Source organism: Peromyscus eremicus, chromosome 2, assembly GCF_949786415.1.
Source record: "Peromyscus eremicus chromosome 2, PerEre_H2_v1, whole genome shotgun sequence".
Taxonomy (NCBI): Eukaryota; Metazoa; Chordata; class Mammalia; order Rodentia; family Cricetidae; genus Peromyscus; species Peromyscus eremicus.
The window spans coordinates 127,545,765-127,571,539 of record NC_081417.1 but is presented as its reverse complement, the minus strand read 5'-3'; the positions used below and the strand labels follow the sequence as shown (position 1 = coordinate 127,571,539).

The following is a 25,775-nucleotide window of genomic DNA, read 5'->3' as shown; positions in this document are numbered from 1 at the left end:
CTGCCCTGCTAGCTCCTTCATCCCCCTGTACAGGAGACTAAAGCTGAGAGTTCTCTGAGCAGAGCTTCCAGCAGAGCCGGTGGGGGCAGAGGAGGGGATCTCCTCCTCTAATGCCTGCGCTCCAAGATGAATAGGAACCTGCTTGCCTCCCTTGCCCTGCCTGGCCACACACAATGAGCTTCAAGGGAAAGATCCTTGGGGGTGTGGGGAGAAGGGTGAAGTGAGAGAACAGGAGGGAACTAGAGGAATGCCTTGACTCTGAGGCTACCCTGCATCCCTTATTCCTCAAATACACCTGCCCTAGTTCCCTCCAAGACTTCTGGCAGAGCTTGGGGAAAGTGGTGGGAGGCTGGGATGGAGTCCCAACAATGAGGCTCATAACTTCCTATAGAAATCACAGGGAACTGGGTGTGTGTGGTATGGAGCAGTCCGTGCTCTGGGACCCAAGAAAGCTTCCTCTCCAAAGGTCAAGGTCTCAGTCACTCTTGAGCTCCCTGTGCCTAGAGTAGGTACTAGAAATAGTCAGGAGCTGAGGGAGGCCACAGAACCAGACTGTCTTACAAATGTGTCCTTCTGCAAGTGAGTTCATGATAGGCTCAGATGCCCTAAGTCAGGAATATTCATAGTTCCTACCTTGCCAGGCTATGGCAATGAGTTAGACACGTACAGAGTGAGTACCACACAGAGTAGCAGCCAATACCACTTGTCTGCTTGTCTGTGACTAAGGAAGCATTTTTTGGACTTTGGGTCTTGTAACCATAAGGGCAGGGGCTGAAATCACAAAGGGGCCCTCCTTGTGGGTTGGTGAGAAGGTTCCTACATAAAGGCATGGATCTCTGAGTTTGAGGAGGCTGACACTTTTCAGGAGATCTCAGGTCTGGTTATTGCCCGATGCTGGGGCTATAGATCCTGAGACAGGCAGAGCTGGGCCCTGTCCCGGGGAAATTTCCAGGGTGGTGAGAGGTGGGGTGGTCTAGACTAGGAACCCACACAGGAAGAGGTTGGGAGAGGGGCTCTGTGGGCAAAATGAGAGTGTCCTGGCAGGAGAGTTGGAAGCTAGGAGCACAGACTGAGGAGGTAATGGAGCAGATACAAGCAGGAAACAGAGGATCATCAGTGGGTGGGACAGTAAGAGGGCCGTGCAGTGGAGATGGACACAAGGAAGAAAACAAACTGTAGCCTCTTCTTCCCAAGGCACCATCTTCCATGGCTGTCCATCGGCTTTCAGCATGACTGAGGTCACTTATGCCCCTGCCCAATCTACTTGTATCTGAACCCCAAGAATCTTGCAAGTCCTCATTCTGCCCCCCCTTCCCACTGCAACAGGCGATTTCCAACAATACTGCATACCAGCCTACTCACCCCATCTGTCACCTTCCAGTCACAACGCTTGGTCCATCCTATTCCCAAGAGAGACCCCATCTCACAGCACTCTGCTTCACAGTGCTCCCTGAGGCCTGACCAGGTCACAGGGGCAGTGACCACAGCGTGTGGTGAGGCAGCAGTCAGCTGGCCAGCTCCAAGATGCCACCATATACCCTGATGCTTACCTGTGGATGGCTTGCCCAGCAGGTGTGTGGTCCACCTCCAGCCCTGCCTGTCTTAGGACATCGATGACAGTGTTGTTCCCCAGAAAGTGACCTGGAACAGAAGATGCAGTGTGGTCTCAGCCACATGCCAGGTTGTCATCCAGTGGATATATGGCCATCCCTGGGGTTTGTGTCTGGGCTAATGAATTATACCAGTGGAGGTTCCCCAAGGGTCTCCTGGATGGGTATTGGGACAAGGAATGCCCATATGTCAGCAATAGGGTTCCTTCAAATCCAGGTAGTGTGTCCCAGTAGGGAGATATAAACCTGGTCCACCCAGCCTGTATTCACACCTCAGCTCTGCTCATAGGCTGCATTTCTGCATGCTCCAGTTTCCTCACCTGTCAAGTGGGAGTAATTACAATCACCTTCTCCAGTCTGTGAGGACTCCAGAGATCAGAGGCTGGTGTGCAGCAGCCTACTGCATCACTGTGCCTAACGCCTCTAAGCTGACCCTAGGGCCAGTCCACCTAGGGTGGGTAGCCTACAGCAGTCATGAAAGGCCTAGCTCTAAGAAACCCCTCAGCTCCACAGGTCTATGGCTTCTCTTTGTAAACTCCATCAGCAACTCATGCCTCCTTTCCTTAGTGCCCCAAGAGCCCTCCAGGGGCAGAGACCACCTTGTCACAGCCTTACACATAGTCTTACACATGCTCAGCATGTGCTGGCTGGGTCTAAGCATTTAGATTCATTTCTTCACCATCTACCCATGATGGTCTAGGTACTGAGAAGCCATAAAACCCTCCTGAATCCAGGACTCCAATGGACAGTGACCTAAAGGAGGTGCAAACAAAATGACTCTCCTAACATGGCCTTTAGAATTTGTGTGTGTGTGTGTGTGTGTGTGTGTGTGTGTGTGTGTGTGTGTGTGTGTGTCTGAGGTCCATCTCTCACCTCCCATCCACTATTGATTCTCTCAGCAAGCATTTATGGTGCACCTGCTCTGTATGAGATACCATAAATACACAGACAGAGAATTTAGTCCAGGGTCCAGAAGAAGGGAGTAGCCTCCCTTTACCAGTGCACAGGTAAGATGTCTGCACCTCTTCCAGCTCTGGTTAGGGAGAGTCCAGGGGAGGCCAAATGATTATGGGCATAGGACAGCCTGGGTTAGGCCCTGCCCTCTTCCCAAGCCCTGCCTACTGTCCTGGCCTCAGTCTCCCTACGTTTGCTGTATGAACAGTTTGGGTTGGCCTATGCTTCCTGAGTGCTCTATCATCTCCCCACGCTGAGTCTGCCTCATGGTTCCACATGCAACACTGTCTTTCTGCTTACATTTAGCTCAGAACCTGGGCATGGAAGGCAGGGAGTTTAATCACTGTCCCCTGACTCTGATTGCCTGTGACAAGTGGTGACAGGTAAGAAGCAGGAGGGTCAGCATGCTGACAGCCCCAGGGAGGTCGAGAACACAGTGGACAAACCGGCAGGCATAGACAAGCTCCCGACACAGAGGGAGTCTGCAGGGCCTGGAGCAGAGGGGCCAGGCTCAGCTTGACACACCTCCCCAAGTCCAGCCATGTCTCCCTAGCTGGTCAGTCAGACCTGGAGATCATTGGAGTGAATGCCACACAGGGAAGGCTGCTAAGGGTTCTGTTCCAGGATCTGTTACTCTTCCTCTGAACCCCTGGGCACACAGGGGACCTCTCAGTGTCTGTCTTCTCTAGGTGAGAGGGCGAGGTTGGAGTGCAGGATGAACATGGCTCATTTCATGGTCCATGGGGGAGAGTTTTGTTTCATTAAAAATTCCCATGAAAAGATATTCCTCTTTCTCTATCCTTCCCTCCCTCCTCCTTTCCCTTCCTCTTTTTTTGTTTTTTACTTTCCTCCCCCTTTCCCCTTCCTTTTCTCCTTGATTCTCTCCTTTTCTCATATACTTATGTCATTGGTTTATTGAGCATTGACTATTGCATATTCCATGACATAAGTATATGACTCTGGTCTGTATTGAGTTAACAGAGACTAGCCAGCACACAGGCTGAGGGAGAGAGAGACACAGGCTTGTCCTCAGCATGCAAGGTCAAGGCCAGATTCTGGGGGACCTGATCACACCCGTGCTTCTGTATCAAGATCCTGCCAGCTTCGTTTCTCTCCCACTCTTTGCAAACGCTGCCCTCCACCTGGACTCCTCCTGTCTCCACTGGACTCCCATCCTCACCTAGCAGTACCACCTTCTCCAGGGAGTCTTCCCTGTCACCACACTAATGTGGATGCCTCACACATGTGCACGACTTCCTATGATGTCTTGTGCATTGTAGGTCATTCCCAGATCCCGAAAACCAGATTCTGAGACAGAGAGGGGTTCCCGGTAGAGTGATGTGAATCCTTCATGCCCAGCCAGTATTCCTGACATTCCCCCTTTCTGGTGTTTGGTCTCATGAGACCCACAGCTGCAACTTCATAGTGTCCAAGCCCCCTTCTGGCCTGTGCGTTTTTCATCATGCTCTTACTCTTCTGGTGACGCTCTTGGTGGGCTTTCTTCTGCCCAGTCCAAGTATGAACCTTGGAAACTTGCTGTTGGCCTCTTTCCTCTTCATCCTGTTCACACCTCAGCTACCAACCTCATCTCTGCTAAGTTCGGTGGCCCACAGTATTGATGACTCTGGAACTGCCCTCTACTTCAGACATAGTGGTGCCTAGTGGCCCATGGACATTTCCACCCAACCCTTCCATGGGGCCCACCAACCCTGCTTGCCCTCTCTCCATGCTGGCACTCTGCCTCTACTGGACATTGCTAATCAAACTACACTGGCCCTCATCCTCCCACAGCCAACAGAGAGCCCCTGGATGTCACCTCTCAAATACACCGGACTGCCCAGCCACTACCACCTGCAGCGGAACTCCAGAGATCACTGTTCTTTAGTCCCTTCCCATTGCAGCTAACCTGACCTGCCCACAGCCCAGAGCTGACTCTGTTGGAACATGCTCTCTGAGAGCCACCTGACGGGGGTGGGGGTGGGATATAAGCTTTTTGAGGGTGGGACCATGCCTGATTCATCTTTGTCCCCAGAGTTAAGCCCAAATCTGGCGCACCACTGTGGCTCCGTGAATGTTTGTTGAATGAATGAGTGACACAGCCTGTTACTCCACATCCTTTCCATGATCTCATCCTGTCCCCAGGAGACCCGAGTTTCCCCTATCCTTGTAGCCCAGCCCTAGCCCTTGGTGATTCTCCCCAAGATCCCACCAATCCTAGGAGCTTGGCCCCTATGCAGGCCAGAGCCAGGGTCCAGCGTATGCTGTCCCTAGGGGTTGGCAGACAGGGCTTAGGCTTGTCTCCAAAGTTGGAAATTCTGGACAAGGCACCACCCCCATGCTGGAACCTGCAGGCAAGGTGGTGGAAGGTTTCCAAAGGGGCCCCACAATGTTGGGGCTCAGCCTGCTTGGCTTGCCCAGCCTCCCTGGGGCTCCTGGCCACCACTCAGCATCTCCCTCCAGCATTAGCTTCCAGCTGTTCTCTGGCCAGCTCTCTCTGCAGGAAGACACGTTCCATTTCGCTTGCTGAGTCCAGAGAGGACAACAGAAGAGGAAGGAGAGGGTGGGGCACAGGGAGCCAAGGAGACAGGAGGGAAGCAGGAAGACAAGGAGAGGGACTGTCACAGGGTAGAGGTAGGGGTGAGTGAGGAGAGAACTCCAGGACCTGGGAAGCAAAAGAAGACAGAGAAGAGGAGCCAGAGACCAGCTGTAGGAAATGCAGCTTCAGAGAGAGAAGAGGGAAGAGGAGAGGGTGGTGGTGGTGGGGGAATAGCAGGACAGAGACGGAATGACATCCATAGCGAAAAGCAAGAGGATGAAGCGAGGAAGAGGAAAGAGGATCAGAGTTGGAAGCAAAGAGCACACTGGGGAGACAGCCCCAGGATGGGTGGTAGTAGATGGACATCAGGAGGATCCAGGTTCAGGGAGTGCAGAGCTTCAACACTGAAGGGTGGGGCTGGCCTTGTCTCCCTGAGAAAAACAGGGGTCACTTACAGATACACACACACACACACACACACCCACACACACACACACACACACACACACACACCACACCACACCACACCACACAGGAAAGGGGCAGTGAGATGTTTCAGAGCTGAGAAAAGGTTTCTTTTTTCTGGGTGCATGATGGGCTGTGCCAGTGCACAAGGCTTGGGGAGCCGAGAGCACAGTCTGGCAGCCCTACCTGACCCACCAGCATGGGTAAGTAGGGCAGGGCAGAGCTTGGACACAAAACTCCACTCACCAATGAACCCTATGGCCTTGAGTAGTTCCCTTTCTCTTTGTGTCTCAACTTCCCCACGTGAGGTTGTACCACTGGTCTCCTGGGCCTCCCTCCACCAGGTGGTGACCTGAACACATGGAGCAAGCCTCCAAACCATCCTCGAAGTAGCCCTTGAAGGTGCTCCCACTTTACAGATGAGGAAACCGAGGCTCAGTGAGGGGAACAGGACTTGCCCAAGGTCACACAGCTGGGAAGCGGCGAGGCTTTTTGGGCTCCCTCCCAGAACTGCCCCAGCTCACAGCAAGCTCTGTCACGCCCACTCTGAAGCACTTGGCAGCTGCAGAGATGCCAAGATCATGGTTGGGGGCAGGAAATGGTCAGAAATGTGTGTACCTTCCAAGGTTCAGCAGATTGGAGAGGAAAGTGTGTCAAGTGCTCAGCATGAACAATGCGCCAATTAACAGGGCAATTTCAAGACTGCAGTGGGGGCTGGGTGGCGGAGGAGGAGAGAACCAGATGTTCCCCCGCACAGGCTCCAGAGTAACTCGGGTGCCTTCGGCCAGCACACATGTTTTCTCTCCAGTGAGCACGCGGGTTTCCAGTTTTCTCCTCCTGGAAGAGGCATCTCAAGTCCGTATTTATGTTCCGTCTGAAATTAATGCAAGGGAAACTTTCAAATGCGAATCTCACTGCCAGGGCCTCCGGCCGGATATCAAGCCGGAGCTGTGTTTGTTTTCCCTAGGAAGTGTGACAGGAGGGATGGATAATGAGGGGCACCAGGGCTTCTAGTCTATCCAGGACCGTGTGGAGGGGAACTGGCTGACCTGGGCCTCCTCTCCTGCTCTGCAGTCCCCAGCACAAGGCTGAGCCTTCTCAGTTCCTCGGGGACTCTGATGTGACACTGCTTGTGGCGTATGCAGCTTCATGCCAGGATCGGAGACACACTGTAGTCTCTACCCATGAAGAGGGAGACAGGTACACACAGGACAGTGATGAAGGGCACGGGGATCAGGGAAGGAAGATGGAGGGATGATGGAGAGGGTAGCTGGGAGGGCATGGTGCCAGAGAGTATAGGCAGGGAGGAGAGACGTCGGTGTGGGCTGGAGACAATAGTGGTTCTGCAGTTGAATATAAAGAGAAAGAGGAGGTGGGTACTGTGAGGATTGGGGCAGGAGGGACAAGCTGTGGAATTCTGACTGCTGCAGTAAGAGAAGACGGCAGACTTTAGAAGGGACCAGAAAACTCTCCAGAACCATCTGACTGACCAGGAGGGAGCTCTCTACTTCCTGAGGTGTGGCAAGGAGGAACATGGGCATCCTCAGAAGTTGGTGATGCCTGGGTGGCACCCCAGCCCCTGTGTCCTCCAGCAGCCATTGCTCTGCTGCTGTGTGGCAGCTTCTGGAATGCTAGGTGTCGAAAATGAAACAGTGATGGATGAAAGACTGCCTCTGCTCCGCCATCAATGTGGCAGAGGTAGATACAAACACCAGGAGGGGCAACTCTGCCTGCAGGGGGAATGTGCCAAATACTTAGATTCGTTTTCTCAGCTTCCCAACTTGCCCAGGCCATACAGGCACAAAAGGCAGAGCTGGGTCTATGTCTAGGCACGGCTCAAGTCCGTAGCAAGGCACTTGTGGAGTCAGCTGCCCAGACAATGGCCAGCTTCTGGGCTCTGGGGAGACTCCCCTTCGAAGCAGCCTGTGCTCCGGATCCTCTGTCACTGTCTGACAGCTCTGGAGTGGGTATCCTCCTCAGGATGTCCCTGGGTGTGAACTTCCTCTTAGAAAGCACTGCTCCCCTTATCAAGCCATCCACTTGGTTCTAAAATCATGAGTTTGAAGCTTCTAGGTCATTTGGATCAGATGCTTTCAAAAATGAACATTCTGCTCGGAAGTCAGGAGGCATGTCTCTGCTGACACCTGTCATTTCCAGGGTGACTCGGGGTAACTTAGGGTGAGGGAGAAGTCACAGAGGCTTTGGCTAGCCTGGTCCTGAGGGCGTGGTGACCACAGTACTTTATCTAAAAACTTCTGCAGGCATCTAATGCATATTAGATGCGCACTAGGCTGTGGGAGCCCCAGAAAGTCAGAGATGGCCCTCTTTCTTCTTGTGCAAGACGACCACAGACAAAGGCAATGACTGTAGGTATCAGGTCCCAGCTGTGTGCCAGGAAAATCACTCTTTATAACACCAGGCTCTTTCCTGAGGTTCAGTACCCAGGCCCTAGGACCCTCTGTTGGCTAGAGACATATTCAGGGACAGAAGCTCACCCTGTCCTGAGCCTCACTGTTACTTAGCACGAATCTTGGTTCTTGAGATTTCCCTGTAGTACCACAGAGGTTCTCTAGCCTCTCATCTGGGGTGGCCTGCCTCTCTTCTGTCCAGGAGCCTTGTCCTTGGAGGACAGTAGGCTGTGAGAAACCAGGGGTCCTGGAGTAGTAATGGGTGCACAGAATTACGCTGACCAGCCATTTAAGCCATGTCTGGCACTAAGCTATTTGTGTGCTGCTCACTGATTCCAGGCCAATTACAGAGGGGACTCTGAGGCTGGGAGAAGTGAAGGTACTGACTAGCCCAGAGCTACTTCTCAGGAGAATCGGGGTTCTCCCACAACCTACCTTCAAAGGCCACAAACTAGTCTGTCATTTCCTTCTATTGCCTTCTTGGCACTGCCCTGCAAGAGTGCCAAGCCCACAGCTGGGATTCTCAGATCTTCCACCAACAGCACAGCCGTGGAGACGAGCTGGGGGACATGGCACACAGTTCCTATTGACTCGCCCTGTCCATGGAAAAGCTAGCCCAGCACAAGCCAGAAGGGGGTGTTCCTTTGCCTGTCTGGATGCTCTGGGTTGAACTGGAATGGTTCTGGTTGAGGATGGTAACCCCTGCAAACATGCTAGCCTCTAGATGCATGTGTGGTGTGGTGACAGGACTCTTTTAGCACTGTTGGGAATTCTGAAGCACTTCTGGAAGGTTTAGCCTCGTGTTTGTGCTTGGGGAGCGGGACAGACATAGATGCTGTGGGGGAGGGAAAGAAACTATTGGGAGTGCAGCCTCTAGTCTAGACTCTGGCTGTCCCTGGGCCACCTGAAAGCTCCGAGGAGTGGAGAAGCAAGTGCAAGTGCAGGGAAGGATGGATCTTGTCTTGAGGGCTAGGGGGTTGCTGTGAGAAACTGGAGGGCCTCTGGGCTTGCATAATGACATTTCAGCTGGCTCCCACCTTCTCCAGGAAACCTTCTCTGAGTCAGCCTCTGCCAACAAGCATGGGATGTGGGATGCAAGGAACCTAACAGCTTGCCTCTTGAGGGTCCCTTGCTGTGCAGATGGGAGTGGGAAAGACTCCGAGAAGACTATAGGAATATCTCAGAAGGCAAGCTGTTTCCATGACACCAAGCTGTTTCCCTTTCCCATCCTCATGGCCTGGACTTAACTCTTGTTGTGGCTTACTTTTGTCACTGATTCTCATTCTTACCATTTGCTGCCTCTTCCTCCTGTGCTCTAGAAACTCTACTTAGCATTAAACCTCTGCCTCTTGCCTCAGCCTGTGTGGTTTGCTCAACCAGACCTAGGACTCTCTTTCTAGTCAGTTCTCAGGCCTTTTGTTTGTTACTGGAATCTCAACTTCCAAAAGGTGGGTACAGTGTTGCCAGAGCCCCTAATTTCAACCATGGAGACAGAAGACTTTGATTCTGGATCAACTTCTGCTTGGGGTAACATAGAAGTGAATGGCACTTCTACTTACATACCTCAGGGTCATCTCATTCATTCATTCATCCATTCATTCATTCATTCATTCATCCAATTATTCATTCAACAGGTAAGGATGAGCATCTTCTGTTCCAGGGGTCAACTTGGACTAAGAGATGACAGTGTGCTGTGTGAGCAGAGTGTGAGGATGAAGTTCCAGGGCACTGTGAGAGCTTAAGACAGAGGGGCTCAAGCAGCTGGATGATGCTTTGGGGAGCTTAGCCACAAGGAAAAGTCGTCACCATAACCTCACTAGAACTCTGAGGCTCTCTTGCTTCCTGTGTGCACCTCTACTTATCGGTCTGCCAAATGGAAATGAAGGAGTATCTTTTCTTTCCAGAAAGCCCTGAGTACGAGTGGATTGTCAAACTTCTACAGAAGTAAATGCTTAATTCATTCATTAATTTATTTTTGGTGGTGCTGGATTAACGCTAGGCAAATGCTTTATCTTTGAGCTATATCTCAGTCAACAGAGTTGCCTTTAGCTAAAGTGTGCTCATGGCTCAGTATGGTAGGCTAATAGCTTTCCTTTCTATCAAGTATAAATCTTTACCACTAATGTGTTCTTGCCTCAGGCCCATGAGTGTGGTTCTGAATGCGCTTCAGCAGCTTGAAGGCTGAGTGTCCTGGATGCCCCAACACTCAGAGCAACAGATTGGGTCTCTGACCCTGCCTGCCTTCTTTCTGTCTGGATTTTGCTTCCTGTGGGGCAGCTGGTGGCTGCCCTAGAAGGCATGTTCAGGTTCTGCAAGGTTCCGTACTGTTCCCAAGTCTCCAAGAGCGATTGAAACAAAAAACCATGCTGGAATGTTATGAGCCTAGAGAGCCAGGATATTGCAACCAGGCAATGAGAGCAACAGAATGCTGGGGTCCAAGGATGTGGGGTGTCAGAAGTTCAGACTGTATTAATACTTTAGTGTGCGAGGGCCACAGAAACTGGTAACTTCCAACTGTTGGGGTTGGAAACGAAGGGGCCCTAAAGGCTACCTGTCCTCCTGCCCCACACTCCAACTGCTGGTGACTCATGCTTTCAACTCAGCTCCTTCAGTTCTTCCTTTTTTTTTTTTTTTTTTTTTTTTTTTTTGGTTTTTTGAGACAGGGTTTCTCTGTGTAGCTTTGCGCCTTTCCTGGAACTCACTTGGTAGCCCAGGCTGGCCTCGAACTCACAGAGATTCGCCTGGCTCTGCCTCCCGAGTGCTGGGATTAAAGGCGTGTGCCACCACCGCCCGGCCTCCTTCAGTTCTGAATCATACATTTTGTTATTGAGAAAAAGATGCTACAAGATTCTTGGATGGCTGAACAAATAAACATCCTGAGAAAATCTATTACTCTAGAATAAAGGATAAGATAACCATTTCCTCCTAGTGCCTACTAAGCCCCCTCTCACTCATGAGATGCCCTGGGACTGAATGGAATATACCCAATTCTGTATGATTTAGTTCACCATATCTTTGTACAAAATCTGCCAGGTGCTAGTAATTTTGAGATTGTGGACCCTGTCTTGGTATAGTTCACATGCACAGGGTGATCACAGAGCAGGGAGTGTGCAGGTAAAATCAGGAGGCATCTGGGTATAGTGTCCATCTTTAAATCCTAGCTGTTGGGTGTTGCTAGAGAAACCATTTGCAACTCCATAGGGTTATGGGCCTTCATTGTCAGCAGAGAGAACAAGTACTTGGCAGGCACCTGCTGGAATCCTGATCCTCAGCAGATATTACGGATCAGTCAAAGCTCTTCTTTGCTGGGCTCTGATGTGCTCTTTACAGCACCACACTCTAGGCATCCACTAGCAATCAAGCACAAATGACCCGAGTTTAATCTACTCTAACTTCCTGTCCTGGTTAAGTTTGTGATCAGCTGTTCTTGTATTCATATCTAATGCTTTCCCCTCTTCAAACCAAGAGCCTTTTTTTTTGTCCTCCTTCTCAACTTTACCTTCTAGCAGAAAGAGCAGACCTGGCTAGAAGCATCAGCTACCTGCTCATACACACTTTAGGTGAGGAGGTGCCCTCTTCTGTCTGGAGATCAACTCTCTCCCCTTGCTCCACTCCTCCTTTCCTACCGGCTTCCATACTGGCAGCCTCAGCCATCTCACTTAGGTAATGAGGCTTTAAAGGGGCCACAAAAGTTGCCTTGAACTTGGCAGCACCTCTTCCCTCGTTTCTTTTATTATGCCAAACGATTTCCCATATAAAAGCAATGTGGATGGATGTGGGGCTAAATGCAGTTACCAGTTTTCAGTGTTGTTGCCAAGTGAGGACTTTGAGATCCCTCTCTGCTTCTGTCTCCACCAGTTGTTTGCAGGATGCTTTAATTTGCAAAGGTGCCTGAGTGGATCATTGTGCCCTGTGGGCTTGGGGCGTCACAAGCAGGTCCGTGTTTTGCTTCTTTAGGCTCTCAGCTTTCTCAGTTACAGGAGAGAGCTCGTGCTAAAAGACCATTAGGCTCCGGGTAACCTTAGACCTGCATCCTGGGCCCATTCTGGAGGGGCATCCTGCTCTCTCACTGGCCTCCCTCAGTGACTGTGCTCTCTGGAGGTTCCTGCAAGTCTGAGGAACCAGGGACTAGGTGACCCCAGGGGCTGCCCTTCTGCAGTCAGCTAAGGCCATGGAGTACAGAATCACTGCCCAGAGGCAGATGTGTGGTAAGTGAGAGGAGAGATGCTGAGGGACCACTTCCTTGGAGAGGTCCTCACAGCTACCTGGCTTACACCAGACCCCATGCACATATCCTGCAAGAGGGAGAGTGGTCCTCCATCTCCATGTATTAGTCTAGGTTTTGTTCCTGTAGGGTCCTCCAGGAAGCCCTTCTAGATCCCCCGTGAGACCTCACCTGTCTCCTACACCTATGCCAGAATCCTAGACAGCCTGTAATCCAAGACAGCTCAAGCCAAAGCCAGCAACCCCCCCCCCCCCATCCCACTGTCCAAGTGAGTAAACTGAGGTTGTAAGAAGAGGCCACAGTGGGCCATAGCAGAGCCCCTGTGAATCCAGAGCTCTTTCTCTGCAGCTTCTGTGGCCTTAATGAGTTGTCTTCAAAGGGCCCGTATCCACGACTGAGCTCCTCCTACCAGCCTCGCTGCAATGGAGGTTCAGAAGGGGGGAGAACAGCCTGGATAAATATATCCCTGGCTCTTGCCCTTGACATACTTGGAGCTGAATGGGGGTAGGGGAGACAAAGAGATAGACAGTAGACAGCCCCATTACAAAGTCAGGATGTCCAGAGAGGTCTGTGTGGATTGGACTGACTTCTTGGCCTGGAGGGTAAAGGCCACAGAAAGAGAGGGCAGAACAGCAGATTGTTGAACCTATCTATAAGCTGCCATCTTCTTTGTTTGAGACAGGGTCTCACTACATAGCTCTGGCTGGCCTTGGACTGTCTAAGTAGACCAGGCTGGCCTCAGAGATCTGCCTGCCTCTCTCTCCAAAGTGCTTGGATTATGGGTGTACATCATCACACCAAGCTGTAAGCTATCTCTTAATTCTCATAAAACACAGATGGATTCCCCAAATTCAAATGGCAAGAAGCAAATGGTTATTGTAAATCACTGAGCAAAAGCTGACTAACAAAGAACTCAAATCCAAAATCCCAGCCCCAATGCAGCCATTGTAGAGACAGCCACAGAGAAAGGCAGGAAGGGTGAGGAGGAGCAGAGAAGGAATAGGGACCCCAAGGAACCATGTATAGACATCTTTAGTTCCCTTTGCAGGAGAAGAAAGATCCCCAAAAACATTTAGCATGTGCCCTGTGTTGCCATAGTGATGATTAAGTTCATTTTAATGGTGATGATGATGATTGCAGCTGCCACTCTGGATCCCTACTATATGGCAGGTTATTTAAATGTCACATATCCTTACAACTACTCTACACCATAGATGCATATCAAATAGTTATTGCTATCCTTCCCATTAGCAGAAGAGAAAATTGGAGCCTTGGGAAAGTACCAGCTGGGGAGACATGACACATGGCCCGGTTGAAGTTGGAGTCGGAACTGTGGGCTGTCAAAGTCCCTCTCCTTCACCCTTGAGGTCACAGGGCCATTATGATTAGCCCTGGTTCTAAGTTGGGTGGGTCTAGGCTGGGTTGGGCACTGGAGCATTGTTTTGGGCTCTCATAAGTCCACCTGGCACTTGGAGGGGCTGTAAGAGTTACCATGGACGGGGCAGGGGCTGCTTCCCTTGCCAACGAAGATGCTATGAGAGAATACTTGGTCAGAAGCTGGGGAAGTGCTAGGTCCTAGCTCTGCTCCTGGGTACCAGGTGCCTTTCCTGTCCTCTTCTGGGCCTCAGCTTTTCCCTTGACAAGTGGAGGTTGGGGCCAAACCTGCTCCGAAGGCAAAGAAGCAGATCTTGTCCTGATTCTCCCGCAGCAACGCCATGACTCTCTTCCCCATACGCTCATTCCTCTTGTAGATGAGCTCCTGGCGGAAGTAGCTGTCAATCTCCTGGGCTGTCACCTGCTCATGAGGCGGCAGGGTGGTGTTGATGAAATTGGGTAGCTGCAACGGTAAGACAGAAGCCATCTTAGGTCTTGATGGAGGAGGGCACATGTCAAATAGGACTGGCATCTTACCTTTCTGAGGTCAGCAGGCTCTGTGTTTCCTGTTTCATCAACCCTCAAACCCTCAAAGATGAGCATTGTTCTGGTTTTACTTGTGAAGCAAGCCCGAGAGGGAAAGATCCTGAGACATGTGCAGTCACAGCTAGTGCAATCACAGCCCAGCTGTATGCCCTGATGGTAAGACTCCCACACAGGCCTGCTTGGTATTTCTCTAGAGGCTGGGGCCCAGGAGGTTGGGGCCATGCTGAGTTCCTTGTGTTCTTTCTTCAACTCTGAGCCCAGCATGACCTGGACAAGGAACCCAGTTCAGCAAGGGGGTCTAGTAACAGGTATGGCAAGAAGGTCAGAGAGCTTAGGGGTTAGGGAGACTTGAGTTTTGGATTCAAATGTGATGCTGGGTATACTGAACAAGCTACTCCACTTGTAAAAGCTGAGCCCTGGCTCTCATTTGTAGGAAGGGCTAATGTGCCAGGAGGGACTAAATGAGATGATGGGCACTGCTGGGCTCCACTCTGCCCTCTGCTCTACAGAGATGAGCAGGACAGTACTTTTGCCTTTTCCCATGTCTGAGCTGCTGTCTGCCCATCTGGCTTCAGACCTTTGTCTTTTCTTGAAAACTATTCCAGGATCACAGATCCTTCCAGGCGGATGCTTGTGAGATAAGCTGTCTAGGGATTGTCCATCCTTACAGTTCTGGGTTCTTTATCCTCATTCTTCTCCACATCCAGCCTGAGGTCTGGCAACAGCTTTGCTGATGTGCTTTTGAGCTAGGCAGAGGGATCCCTGAGTTCAAGGATGAAGTTATGCCATTCCAAGTCCCCAGGGCCTGGTACAAGGAAGATGCCTATCGGGGATCCAACCTTGAATATATGATTGCACTACCCCTTTTGGATTGCTGTGTTCTTATCATTTCATCTGTCTGGCCTGGATGGTAGGTCCAGGCTTTCTAGTACCATCTCCTCCAACACATGCATGGAGGCTGCTTCGGAAACTAAGGCAATGAATCCAAACACACTATCTTTCCTCTCAATCTACCCATGCCAGAACATCCTCCAAGCTCTTGCTCATAGAACATCTTCCATTTCTCATTGCCTTCTACCCAAGCACAAAGCACAAAATACCAGTCCTGACTGAAAGATGAGGGGAGACTGCGCCCGAGGATACCAACTTCCTAGAGATCTTAGTCCTTCAGAAGAGCCAATTATTAGCCCAGTCACATGGCTTCTTTACAGCCACTGTTGAGTTGTCAACATCCTTTCTGGGGAAGATCGGGGAGTCAACAGAGACTGAATCTGCGTCTGGTATGCTGGCCAAGGACCAGTGGGTGAAATGGGTGGTAAGAGCACCTGCTGCACCATACGGCTCCTTTGTCCGAGAGGCCAGACTCACTGTTCTGGGATGAAGATGGAAACGATGTGACAGTCTCAACGTGAGCAGTGCACGATGTGTACAATGTACATAGCAGCCCTGTTCGTGCCTAGGCCGGTACAGAGCTGGCACCCAGAGACTGCTTGTTTGGCAGATAGACAAATGAAGGAACCTGTGTTCTTACCCTCCTCCGCACTGGAAGGGTTGACTGGCAGCCCTGACAAAATAGGTCACACTTGACTTGACGCAGTTACAGGAGACGCCGGAGACTTTGGAGTCAGGGTGGAGAACAGAGAGACCTTGACTAGAAGGGCTGTTTCTGGAAACACGCCTCTCAAAGGCCTCTCCCCATTTAGGGGGTATGGGAAAGGACAGGAGGCAATGCTTTACTACACTTAAGTGTTTAGTCAGGGAGCAAGTGGCCAGACGAGCGGGATGAGCGGCAGTGGAGGAAGAGTGGTGATGAGCACAGGTCCTGCAGTCCCACAGTCGGGGCAGAGCTTGGGTTGCCAAGCTCTTTCATTGCCTGGTGCTCACTAGGTTATGGTCTCTCTGAGTCTCACATTCCTCATTGGCAACAGGGTGACATGCATGGCTTATTGCATGGATTCAATGAGGCCAGCTTTGCTAGCACGGTCAGGCACTGTGGAAATACTGAGTTATATACCTCATCGTGCATTGTCACCTTCCCATGTGATGTCACAGGTTACTAGAGAAGGGTGGCCTCCAGAGATGACAGATGGTCATTAGAATCACCAGAGAGACGTGAAGACAGAGGTCTGACTCCCCTCCTTCTCCCATGGATTATGGGACCCGTGGGCACATGCCCTTCCTTCCTGTATGCTTACTGCCCACAAGGTGCACCCTAAAGACTCCCCAGGGGACTGAAGCTATTTACAAGGACAAGAAAAAGAGTAAAATTTCCAAACCATGAAGAAGTGGGGCTGGACATGCAGCTCCCCCTAGGCTTCCTAGCCACCGGCTAGCACTCACTGTGTGTCTCATGCTGATGGGCCTTGGCTTTGCGCCAAGGATGGGGCCTGGGTTTGGGCCAGGGCTGGGGGAGAGGCAAATTAATGATGTCATTAGACTTGTCTGGGGCCTTAAATCTCCCATGACAAGTTTAAGTGCAGGGCATATGATAACATTTTGAAGAGATCATGGAATGTCCCTCGAGCCCTAGAGCGATTGGTGTATGATGGGGTGACAAGGAGATGGGCCAGGCAGGACTGCGGTGAGGTCGTGGGGGAGGGATTCAGTGTAGGCTCCCCTGACCTGTGGCTGGGGATGGCCAAGTGCCTAGGTCTGTTGATAATACTCAACCACCCACTTCCCTGTACCCACCCACCCAGTAGATGACCTCTGAGAACCTCCCTAGGTCCTGCCCTGTGTCAGGCTAGGGGACATCCCAGCACCCTCAGGCTGGGTCTGCTGTCTCTCCTGAGAGTACCAGCCCAGTAGAGGAGTCAGCCATGCTGGTAAGAATACTGTAGGGGTATGTAGTTGGAGAGGGTGAGCAGGGGAGCTGAGTTCACAGAAGGTCCCTGATGTGTGACTATGTGGTATGGTTTGTCCAGGTCAGCCTAGGGTTGTGGTTGGATGAGATTGCTGTGCTGCTGTCAGTTACCTTGACCCTGAGTAATATTCTGCTGCCGAGAATGTCTGGGTTTGGGTAAGACGTATATGTGGCTACTGTGCCCCTCAGGGAGCTAGGGACCCCAGGCTTCCCAGGCAGGACTTCTGTGTGGCCCTCGCACTATGGACACTAACAAGATCAGTGACCTGGAGCTGCAGAGACAGGGCACAATCATTGCTGATGGTTGGGGGGGGGGGTGGAGTGGGGAGGTGTACAGTTAGAGGGTAAGGAGCACCGGACCTCAGGCACGCACTTGTTCCACTCTGGCCTCCAAAGGCTACCTTATCACCCTCCCCACTGCAGCCAGAGGCGTCTTCCTGACTGCAGTGCTCCCTGACTCACACTCCCAGGGGCGGGGGGGACCCCCTCCTTAGCTGCATTCCCACCTTGTACTTGTTCTCTGCTTTGCAAACCACGCCCCCTGGAAACACCCACCAGCCCCTACTGTCCGCTGTCATTCTCACCTAGGAAGCTCCGCTGACAAGCTCAGGAACTACTTTATGATTACCCCCGAAGCCTTCCTGACTGCATCAGGGTGACGAGCCCTAAATCTCTAGATTTCCCCAGACTTTGAGGCTGAGAGGCTTCTGACTGCAGATGTAGCCCCACATAGCGATATGTGCAAGGGCAGGGTTCAGCCTTGTGACCCTGGCTTTTCTGCACCTTGGGGCAGGTTTCCTGTGTACCTCATATGCAGCCTGGACTATGACTCAAATCTGAGTGGACTGGACCACTTGCTCTGCTGGGGGACATGACTGCTGTCATCAGAGATCAGCAGTGCTTCTGGGCAGAGAAGGAAATCTGAACTGACCATTCCCCAAGCTCCCTCCATGCCTCTCTTGCTCAGCTTAGAGTCAGCCACAGGCTTTGTCCTGTCCACCTCTTCTTCCTCAGGCCAGCCACTTCACAGCCAGTTGTCCAACTTACAAGTAAGACCTCTTTGTTGTGGAATCTACTGCCCGCCCAACCAAACCTGGCCCGTTGGTAGATTCAGAGTGAGGCTCACCAGAAGTGCGGCTCTGCTGAGAGTCCCATCAGTTCATGGTATCAGGCTCCTCTCCTCCCTCCTCCACCATGTGACTAGAGCCCTCAGACCTGGAGCCTCCCACAGTAAGGGCTGGGTTCCTTCTTCCATTCCCTAAGCTTCCAAAGTACATGATGTACCTCCAGTGTTATGCGTGACAGTCACTCACTGGCAAGCACTCTGTACCAGGCGCCAAGGGGTCTCTCCAGAGCAGTGGGGACCAAGGGATGAGCAGCTCATCCCTGCCCTCAGGGAGCCTGTGTCTGGGGGTTGGGTGGCAAGCACAGACAGAACATTGTGGCCCCAGCCTGGCTGGCCGCCAACCAGAACTCTCCCTCCTCTGGGTCTTTGGTTCACTTGCACACGGTGCTCAGTGCTGGAACATTCCTCCTCTGTCTGTGGCTAATGGAGGTTCTTCTGTGGCCTCTTACTTCACAGGCATCTTTCCTTATGGCCCCGGCCCCAGCTGCAGCCACATCTAAAGAGAGATTCCTGCCATGGGCTGTAGCTGTGCTTCTTCTGTCCCCAGAGCAAGGGTTCCTATATGAAGCAGTGATTTCCCAGGTCTCCCAGGCTCCTTGTGAGAGGGCATCTCTCGTGAGAGTTGTCCTCTCTGGCTCCCCACCATATCCTTTTGAGTACTGTGCTACCACATTTACAAACGATTTCATTTATTTGGCAAATATTTACAGAGTCCTACCTCAGGCTGGGACTTCTCTCATAAAAGGGGACAAATGAATTAATGACAGACCCAAATTCTGCCCTCATGGAGCTTGAGTTCCAGCGGGAAGAACTAGACAATCAGTAGTCACTAATGAAAGTACTGAGTGTATGGTGTGTTAGAGGGCCTTCCAGACCATGGGAGGAAAGTGGAGCATAATAAAATAATGACAGTTGGTTTATTTTTGGGGGGAGGGAGAGAAGGGGTTCAGGCTACAGTTCAGACAGGGTGGATGGGGCTAGTCTTATGGGGCTGGTGATGTCTGAAAATGGAGAGGGAGCACATTATGGTAACACCTGGGAGAAGCATCTATGCTGAGGGACTAGCCAGTGAAAAGGCAGAAGCATGTGGATGGGTTCTTGAGATGACATGGTAGATGGCTGCTGGAGTGTATCTAGGAGATGAGGTCCAGAGCAGGGGCAGAACAGGAGGAACACAGAGACTACTGCAGAGACTGGCTTTTACCCTGAGAAAATGGGGACTGCAGGCAGGGTCCAGAACAGGGATATGGCCTCCTTTGCCTAATCCAAGCTTTCTGAATGGATAAACATCTAAATACCATGGCAGAGGAAACCCTGGGGAAAATTGTGTGGTGCCTGGGGAGATACCTGATTCCATCCAGGTGACTGGGGAAGTTTCTCAAAGTAGGCAACATTGAACCATGATGAAGTTGTAGGAAGCCAGGGGAGGAAGAGCCTGGAAGAGCTCAGAAGTACTAAGGGATAAGCTGTAAATTCCACAGGCCTGGGGTGGGGGCATGGGCTCTGAGAAGGCCACCAGAGGGCAGGTCTTAAAGGGTCATTGAGTGCTGGGTGGAGTGTCTTGGAATTTGTTGGAGATCAATGAGGAGGCATGGTAAAGTCTGGGCAAGGTCAAGCCAGACTTAACCCCTTTGGGGCCTTACTCAGGGTCTTGCTAGCCTGTCTGTAGTCTTTGCTCTAGGATTTGTATCAAAACAGAAGGTCCTGAGACAGGCTCAAGGCCAAGTTCATAGTAACTAGGTTATCCCTTCTGTGGGCCTTCTGGTTCAAGTTGCTGTTCTTGATGTTTTAACAGCAGTAAGCTGCACAGCTTGTAGCAAGTAAGGCTGTTGTCTTCTGTGAACCGTAGTTTCCCCCTCTATAGAGGAGATGACAGTAGCTTCTACAGCTTATCATAGCTGGAGAGAAAGCTGCTCTATGCCTACTATACAGTAGGCATCTGATAAATCCAGATGGATCGTGTAGGTCTAGCTCCAGGTCTTTGTGGCTGGTGATGCAGTGGCCATCAGGGCAGGAAGAGAGGAGGGCCTCACCTGGGATGTGTCATGGTTGAAGATGACCGCATTGAGGTCCCCACAGTTGTAGTGTTTGATGAGGTCCTCTGTGGTGTAGGGTGCCTGCAGGCTCCCAGCCCGCACACTTTCATGCTGCAGCAGAGTCTGGTTCAGGGCAAACAGCACCTGGCCAAGGAAAGAGAAGGGCATCAGGGATGTGCTCAAGGACTGCTTGGCCTCTGGGAGTGGCCCTCCAGCCTCTGGACTTTGGGGCTACAGGCATGAAACAGAAGGTGCATGACACAGCAAAGCATCTGAGTTTGGAGTCTGGGGTGAGTCTTCCTCTTGGCTCCTTTGTTCTGCTTTGCTTACCAGTATTCTAAAACAAGGAAACCCATTCTACAACCAAGAGCACCCCCAAATGCAGTCAAGGCAATGAACAATATAAAACAAAGTTCAGTTCTGTGTCCAGGCCCAGAGGCTTCAGGAGCTGGATCCTTGGGGCCCACCTTCCCAAGCGTTCAGTAGGTGCACCCTCCTACTGTTCTCTGGGCTACTGGCTCCAGGGATGCAGTTTCCAGGCATCAGGGTCACTTGGACTACTGTACAGAAGCCCCCCTCCCCCCAGAATCAGAATGATTCCCAGGCACTTTCTAAGCAGCTTATGACATTTGAAGTTCATGGCTCCCATGAGCACAGGGGTCTTAGACACAGGCCCCAGGAGACTACCCACTTCGGCCTTCCCATTTTATTTTGTTTACTTGAGACAGGTTCTCATTATGTAGCCTCAGTTGCCTTGAACTCACAGTCCTTCTGTCTTACCTCCCAAGTGTTGGCATTATAGGCACAGACTCCCACACCTGGCCAGCAACCTCAAGTTTAGACTGGGAAAGTGAGGCCCAGGGCATGGATGGCACTTTACCCACATAGCTTGCGCTGGAGTCTGTATCACAAGGTCTAGTATCCCAGACTCTTTTGGGACTTTGTTGACCGCACCCATTCCGATGCTAGACCTGCTTCAGCCAACGGGAAACGGCAGTAAACATTACACAGGAAGACCTGAAATGCACCTGGGTGCTGTGGCTGTTCCCTCTTCACATAGTCTTTGCCTTTGACTCCACTCTGAGGGAGGGTGAGAGACACACAGAGCAAAACTTACACAGTCAGTGACACTCAGACTAGTGGACAGACAGCCAACTTCTAGACATGTGAGACTAGCAAGATCAGTGGAGCCTACCAGCAACTGGCCCTGGCTACCTGAGCACAGCATGCTGTTGTTACACAGCATAGCCTCAGTGACAGATGACTGGTAGACCACGCTTCCTTCCACCAATGTGTGCATACTAGCTTTCACTGTGTTTAGCTGCCAGCCTTACATAAATAGGCCGAGTTTCCTGAAATCAGGAAGTCTATCTTCCTGGCTCTTGAATCTGCAGCTCTCAGCACTGTGCGTGGGGAAGAGAGGGCAGTGTGATCTGTTTCTCTTTAGGACCTGGGGACCTGCTGTTTCCTTTATAGTTAAAGGTGTTTTATAAGCACTTAAGAAAAATATCTAGAAGGCTGGCGGACATTCCTACCAAGACATATAATCTGAATAAAAAGCTTTTGAAATAGGTGTACAGGGCCAGGTCAACAGGCAATAAGGCCATGCTTCTGTTCCCTCCGTGTTTGTTAATGGCAGGAGAATTGGATTGCACAAACTGTAGCAGCCCCCACTGTTCCCTTTAATGAGAGGGTTGGAGGTGAGGTCAGACCCCTCGCCCCACGCCTGGGCCTTCTCCAGGCCCCTGGGCTTTGGCTGCCACCACTGAAATCAGATCTGCAGCCATCTGGTGCAGAGTGTCGATGGCAGCGTGGTGGCTGGGGATGAATTACAGGAGGCAGTGACGTTTTCTGCTGTGGACATTGCTAAGGCAACAAGCACTTCCTCCTACAGGGTGCATGCCTCCGATGTAAGTGTCCGTGTCGAGCTGCTCCACTCTTCTCCTCTGAGGGCCCAAGACAGAGGGACTGCCTGTGGCCACACCCAGCTGCTGCACACACCTGCTCTGTTGCTTCTTAGATCAGCCTGGCTAAGGCACCACCTGACCTGGTGTGAGGTCATCTGCCTGGGCACCAGAAGACCTGGCTGGAGGGCAACTGTCTCCCCTGGAACCTGCTTGACTCATGAAGTCAGGTCTGCAACGATGTGGCCTTCATGAAGTCAGGAGGTATTCCAGGGGATTAAGTATATTCCCAGATGCAGGGTGTTAAGCACAGTCCTGGCATGAAATGAGTGTTGAGTATGTGTTCGTTACATAAAACTTAGGAGGAAATAGCGCCCAATCTTCCCAGCTTGATGTTGGGAGAGAGACAGTCCCTAGAATTCTTCTGGTGCAGAAATTTCAAAGTACTTTTAGCTGTAGAATTCTTTTGTTGTTGTTAAGGTTGCTGTTGTTGTCTTCTAAAGGAATTCTACTTGGAGTCTTGAACATGGAACAGATAAAAATAGTTAAGGTCCCGGTTGATATGAGGGAGGCTGAGTGGGATGCCCTCTTGCTCCAGGGATTTCCACAGGGACCCTGGAGCCCAGTTAAGGACCCCGATTTCATTTTGTGCATTCATAATGTAAAAGAAGAGAGGGGACAGCATTCCAGGCTGGTAGGATGGGGTGTGCGTGAGTCCATACAGGGAGCTGGGCAGAAGGGGCTCCACCCAAGGGTCCTGACTCCTAGCGTTAGGTCACAAGGCTGATGACACAGGACCTTCTGAAGTCTACTGGCACAGCCACAACCCTTGTTTCTCTGGATTACTGTAAAGCAGCCAGGGGTGTTTGCTGTTGGAGTGTTGCAGACAGGAAGCTAAGGCCCACAAGGCCATGTGAGAGTTTGAGCTCCCTGCATGTCTCAGCTGGTTTGTGACATTAACCGTATCCTGGTGGGATCTGGTACCTCCCACAGACTCCCTGTGCACAGACCACTTTGGAGGCGCGTGCGTGTCCTGGAATTGATTCAGCACTCTGTCTTTTTGTTTGCTGCTGAACCCCAATGTCACAAGCATCAGACACTCAGGAAACATTGCAAAAGGAAGGTGCTGACCCTGAATCATGTGCCCCACCTCCACCACCACTTCCTGCTCCATACCTACTCTTTGTAACTCATAAAGGAGTCATCACCCCATTCATACTAGGACCCCTGGTTTTATTGAGCACTTACTATGCATCATAAACTTCCTAAGTGGACTCATTATTTAATCTTTACAGCAGCTCCCAGGTAAAATCAAGATGAAAAACCTACAGCAAAGAGACATAAAATACCTTCCCAAGGTGAGAAGGCTAGTGAGATGTGAGATGGACATTTGGCACACTTCCTTAGACAGTCAGCCACTCACAGGGGCCTCCCTCTGTTCAGCTGAAGAGAGAGACAGCAGGGACGCACAGATGGGGCACAGCAGAAGCAGAGGGAGTCATAGGCTGCCCTGCTCAAGAAAAGTAGAGTTGAAGTAGAATTCCAGAGCATTGGCTTACTACAAGCAGGCCTTTAGGCTCTGTGTCCTCTTTTGTGAGCATTTTTTGGTGCTTCCAACAAGCAGGGCGAAGCTACAGTCCCGCCCCCTTTCCCTTCCCCCCTTCCCTTCCTCCCTTCATCAAACAAAGGCTTTCCACAGCTTCTCAGCAGGGGCTTGAATTTGATGCAGAAATATGACTTGGTTTCTAAGCACATGGAACTCATGGAGGAGGCAGACGTGCCACTGACCTTCACGCCAGGGTGACAGAGGCACACACTTTGCTTTAGAATGAAGCACCGCCCTGACTTCTGCTTCCCTCTCCAGCTCCCAGAATCCCCCAGGCCTCTGGGCATTCTACTCCAGGCCACCTTAGAACAACAAACCTCCCTTGCAAGGAGCCTCAGTGGCCCACACTAGGATAATGTTTATGATAAGGCTACGACATGGAATAACAAACACTAGCTGAAGAGTGGAGGCCTCGCTCCCCTGGATGCCTGTGTGGAGTCCTGGCCACAGGGAACCCTGGTCACCAAGAAACCCTGTGCATCCTCTACTGCCCCCCCCCCCCCCGCCTTGCTAGGGCTTGTGGGGCACAAGGCGGCTGGAGGCATGTGTTGAGTATAGGCTTGGAATCTAAATAGGTCTTTAAACGGAAGCCTAAGGCAGAGAGTGGCAGGCACCAGGAGGCTGGAAACAGGCTTGTTGTCCCAGAACAGTCCAGCAAATAATCCTAGACAGACTAGAATGCTTGACTTGAGGCCTGTACTCACTTGGTCGCCCACTTGGTTGCCCATGTCACCTAGAGGGAAGATTTGAACCCAGGGCTTTTGGGACAGGCCTGGCTCTCAGGTTAAGGGTCTGGAATGACCAGTGAGGACTTCTACCAAGATGGGAGCCCAGAACGACAGCTAAATCACTGACAGCAGGTTGACAGTATTCACTGAGTACCTTCTAGGTGCCAGTGCACCAGACAAGGTCAGTACTGACAAAAGCCTCCCTCTCACCCAGCATACCTGCTAAGTGTACACAGAAGGGACACTACCTTCAGTGAAACAGCACAGTGGTGATGCAGTGCTGATCCCGCTGAACTGGCAGTGAAGCTGTCTCCCTGCTACTATGGGTCCATACACCTCTACAACCACAGGCGAAGAGGGTGGAACAGCCAGTGGCTGCTGGGAGCTGGGCGCCAAACACTTTCCCCGCAGTGGGGGTGAAAAGAATGGGTAGAACACAGAGTGTCTTTAGGGTGACTCCGTGTTCCCATGCCCTGTGATGAGAGTCATTGGAAAAGGACAGCACTTGTGCTCAGGCAGATTCCTGAATTTAGCCCAAGGATGGAGCTTTAGGTCCCAGCCAAGTTCTGAACCTTGGAAGCTGAGGTTCTCACTGAGGCAAAGGAAGTACAGAATGGATGATAGAGGAGTAGGTGGGAAGTACCAGAAACTTCATGTGTGGTCACTCATAAGACATGGAGAATGTAATAGCTACAAATACTTATTTTTGAGACAGCATCTTATGTAGCTCAGGCTAGCCTTGAACTTACTATATAGCTGAAGATGACCTTGAACTTCTGATCCTCCTTCCTTCACTTCCAAAATGCTGAGAGTACAGGCATGTGCCACCATTCCCAGTTTATGTGGATGCTAAGCCAACGTCCTCAGCTCTGACTATGTTTATTTTGTGTGTGAGGGTAAGTGTGGAGGCATGTCTGGGTGTATTTATCTCAAATATATTTGCTTTCTTGTCTTCTAGTCATGTAACATTGATGTATTGACAGTCTCTATCATGGTATTTAAGTGCTGTAACTAGACATCACACTAGTTACAGGATGTCAAGGGGAAGAATAAGTGGCTGAGTGTCTAACATCCTCTTCTGGGGAAGGCCTACTGCATTTTTGGTTGTGTCCAAGACAGCTGCTCATGTTAAGCAGAGCTATATCATCTTGCCTCTGTCTTTATTTGAAGCCAAGGCATGGCTTATGGAAATGAACATGGGTACCAAGTTGACAAGCAGTAGACACATGGTTGATTATGTTGAGGTCCCAGATACTTAAGAAAATATTTCTCTAGATGTTTCTTTTCTCAAATAGACTTTTATTATTAAAAAATCCTTGCAAATAAAACAGCATACATCAAAAAAGTGTCTACTCAGTTCACTTGACAGTTTGATGACTGGCAGTTTTATTCCC

General features: G+C 51.1%; 1 protein-coding gene across 1 annotated transcript; it reads right to left on the bottom strand.

The window, feature by feature from the left end:
• Nucleotides 1–475: 475 nt before the first annotated feature.
• Nucleotides 476–20,645, bottom strand: Trabd2b (TraB domain containing 2B). The gene is made up of 4 exons (XM_059255867.1): nt 20,141–20,645; nt 13,861–14,035; nt 1,551–1,641; nt 476–512 (listed from the first exon to the last, which is right to left on the bottom strand). Exons 1-4 carry the CDS (start codon nt 20,309–20,311, stop codon nt 476–478), a joined length of 474 nt encoding a protein of 157 aa, XP_059111850.1. The 5' UTR covers nt 20,312–20,645.
• Between the last annotated feature and the right edge of the window lie 5,130 nt (nt 20,646–25,775).

Bases quoted from the DNA above. Each gene is read 5' to 3' on its own strand.
- Trabd2b (XM_059255867.1), bottom strand. From the start codon at position 20,311: ATGCCCTTCTCTTTCCTTGGCCAGGTGCTGTTTGCCCTGAACCAGACT. The intron at 14,036-20,140 runs GTGAGGCCCTCC...TTACCGTTGCAG, and splicing joins TCAACCATGACACATCCCAG to CTACCCAATTTCATCAACAC. The intron at 1,642-13,860 runs GTTTGGCCCCAA...CTTCTGTTCCAG, and splicing joins CTTCTTTGCCTTCGGAGCAG to GTCACTTTCTGGGGAACAAC.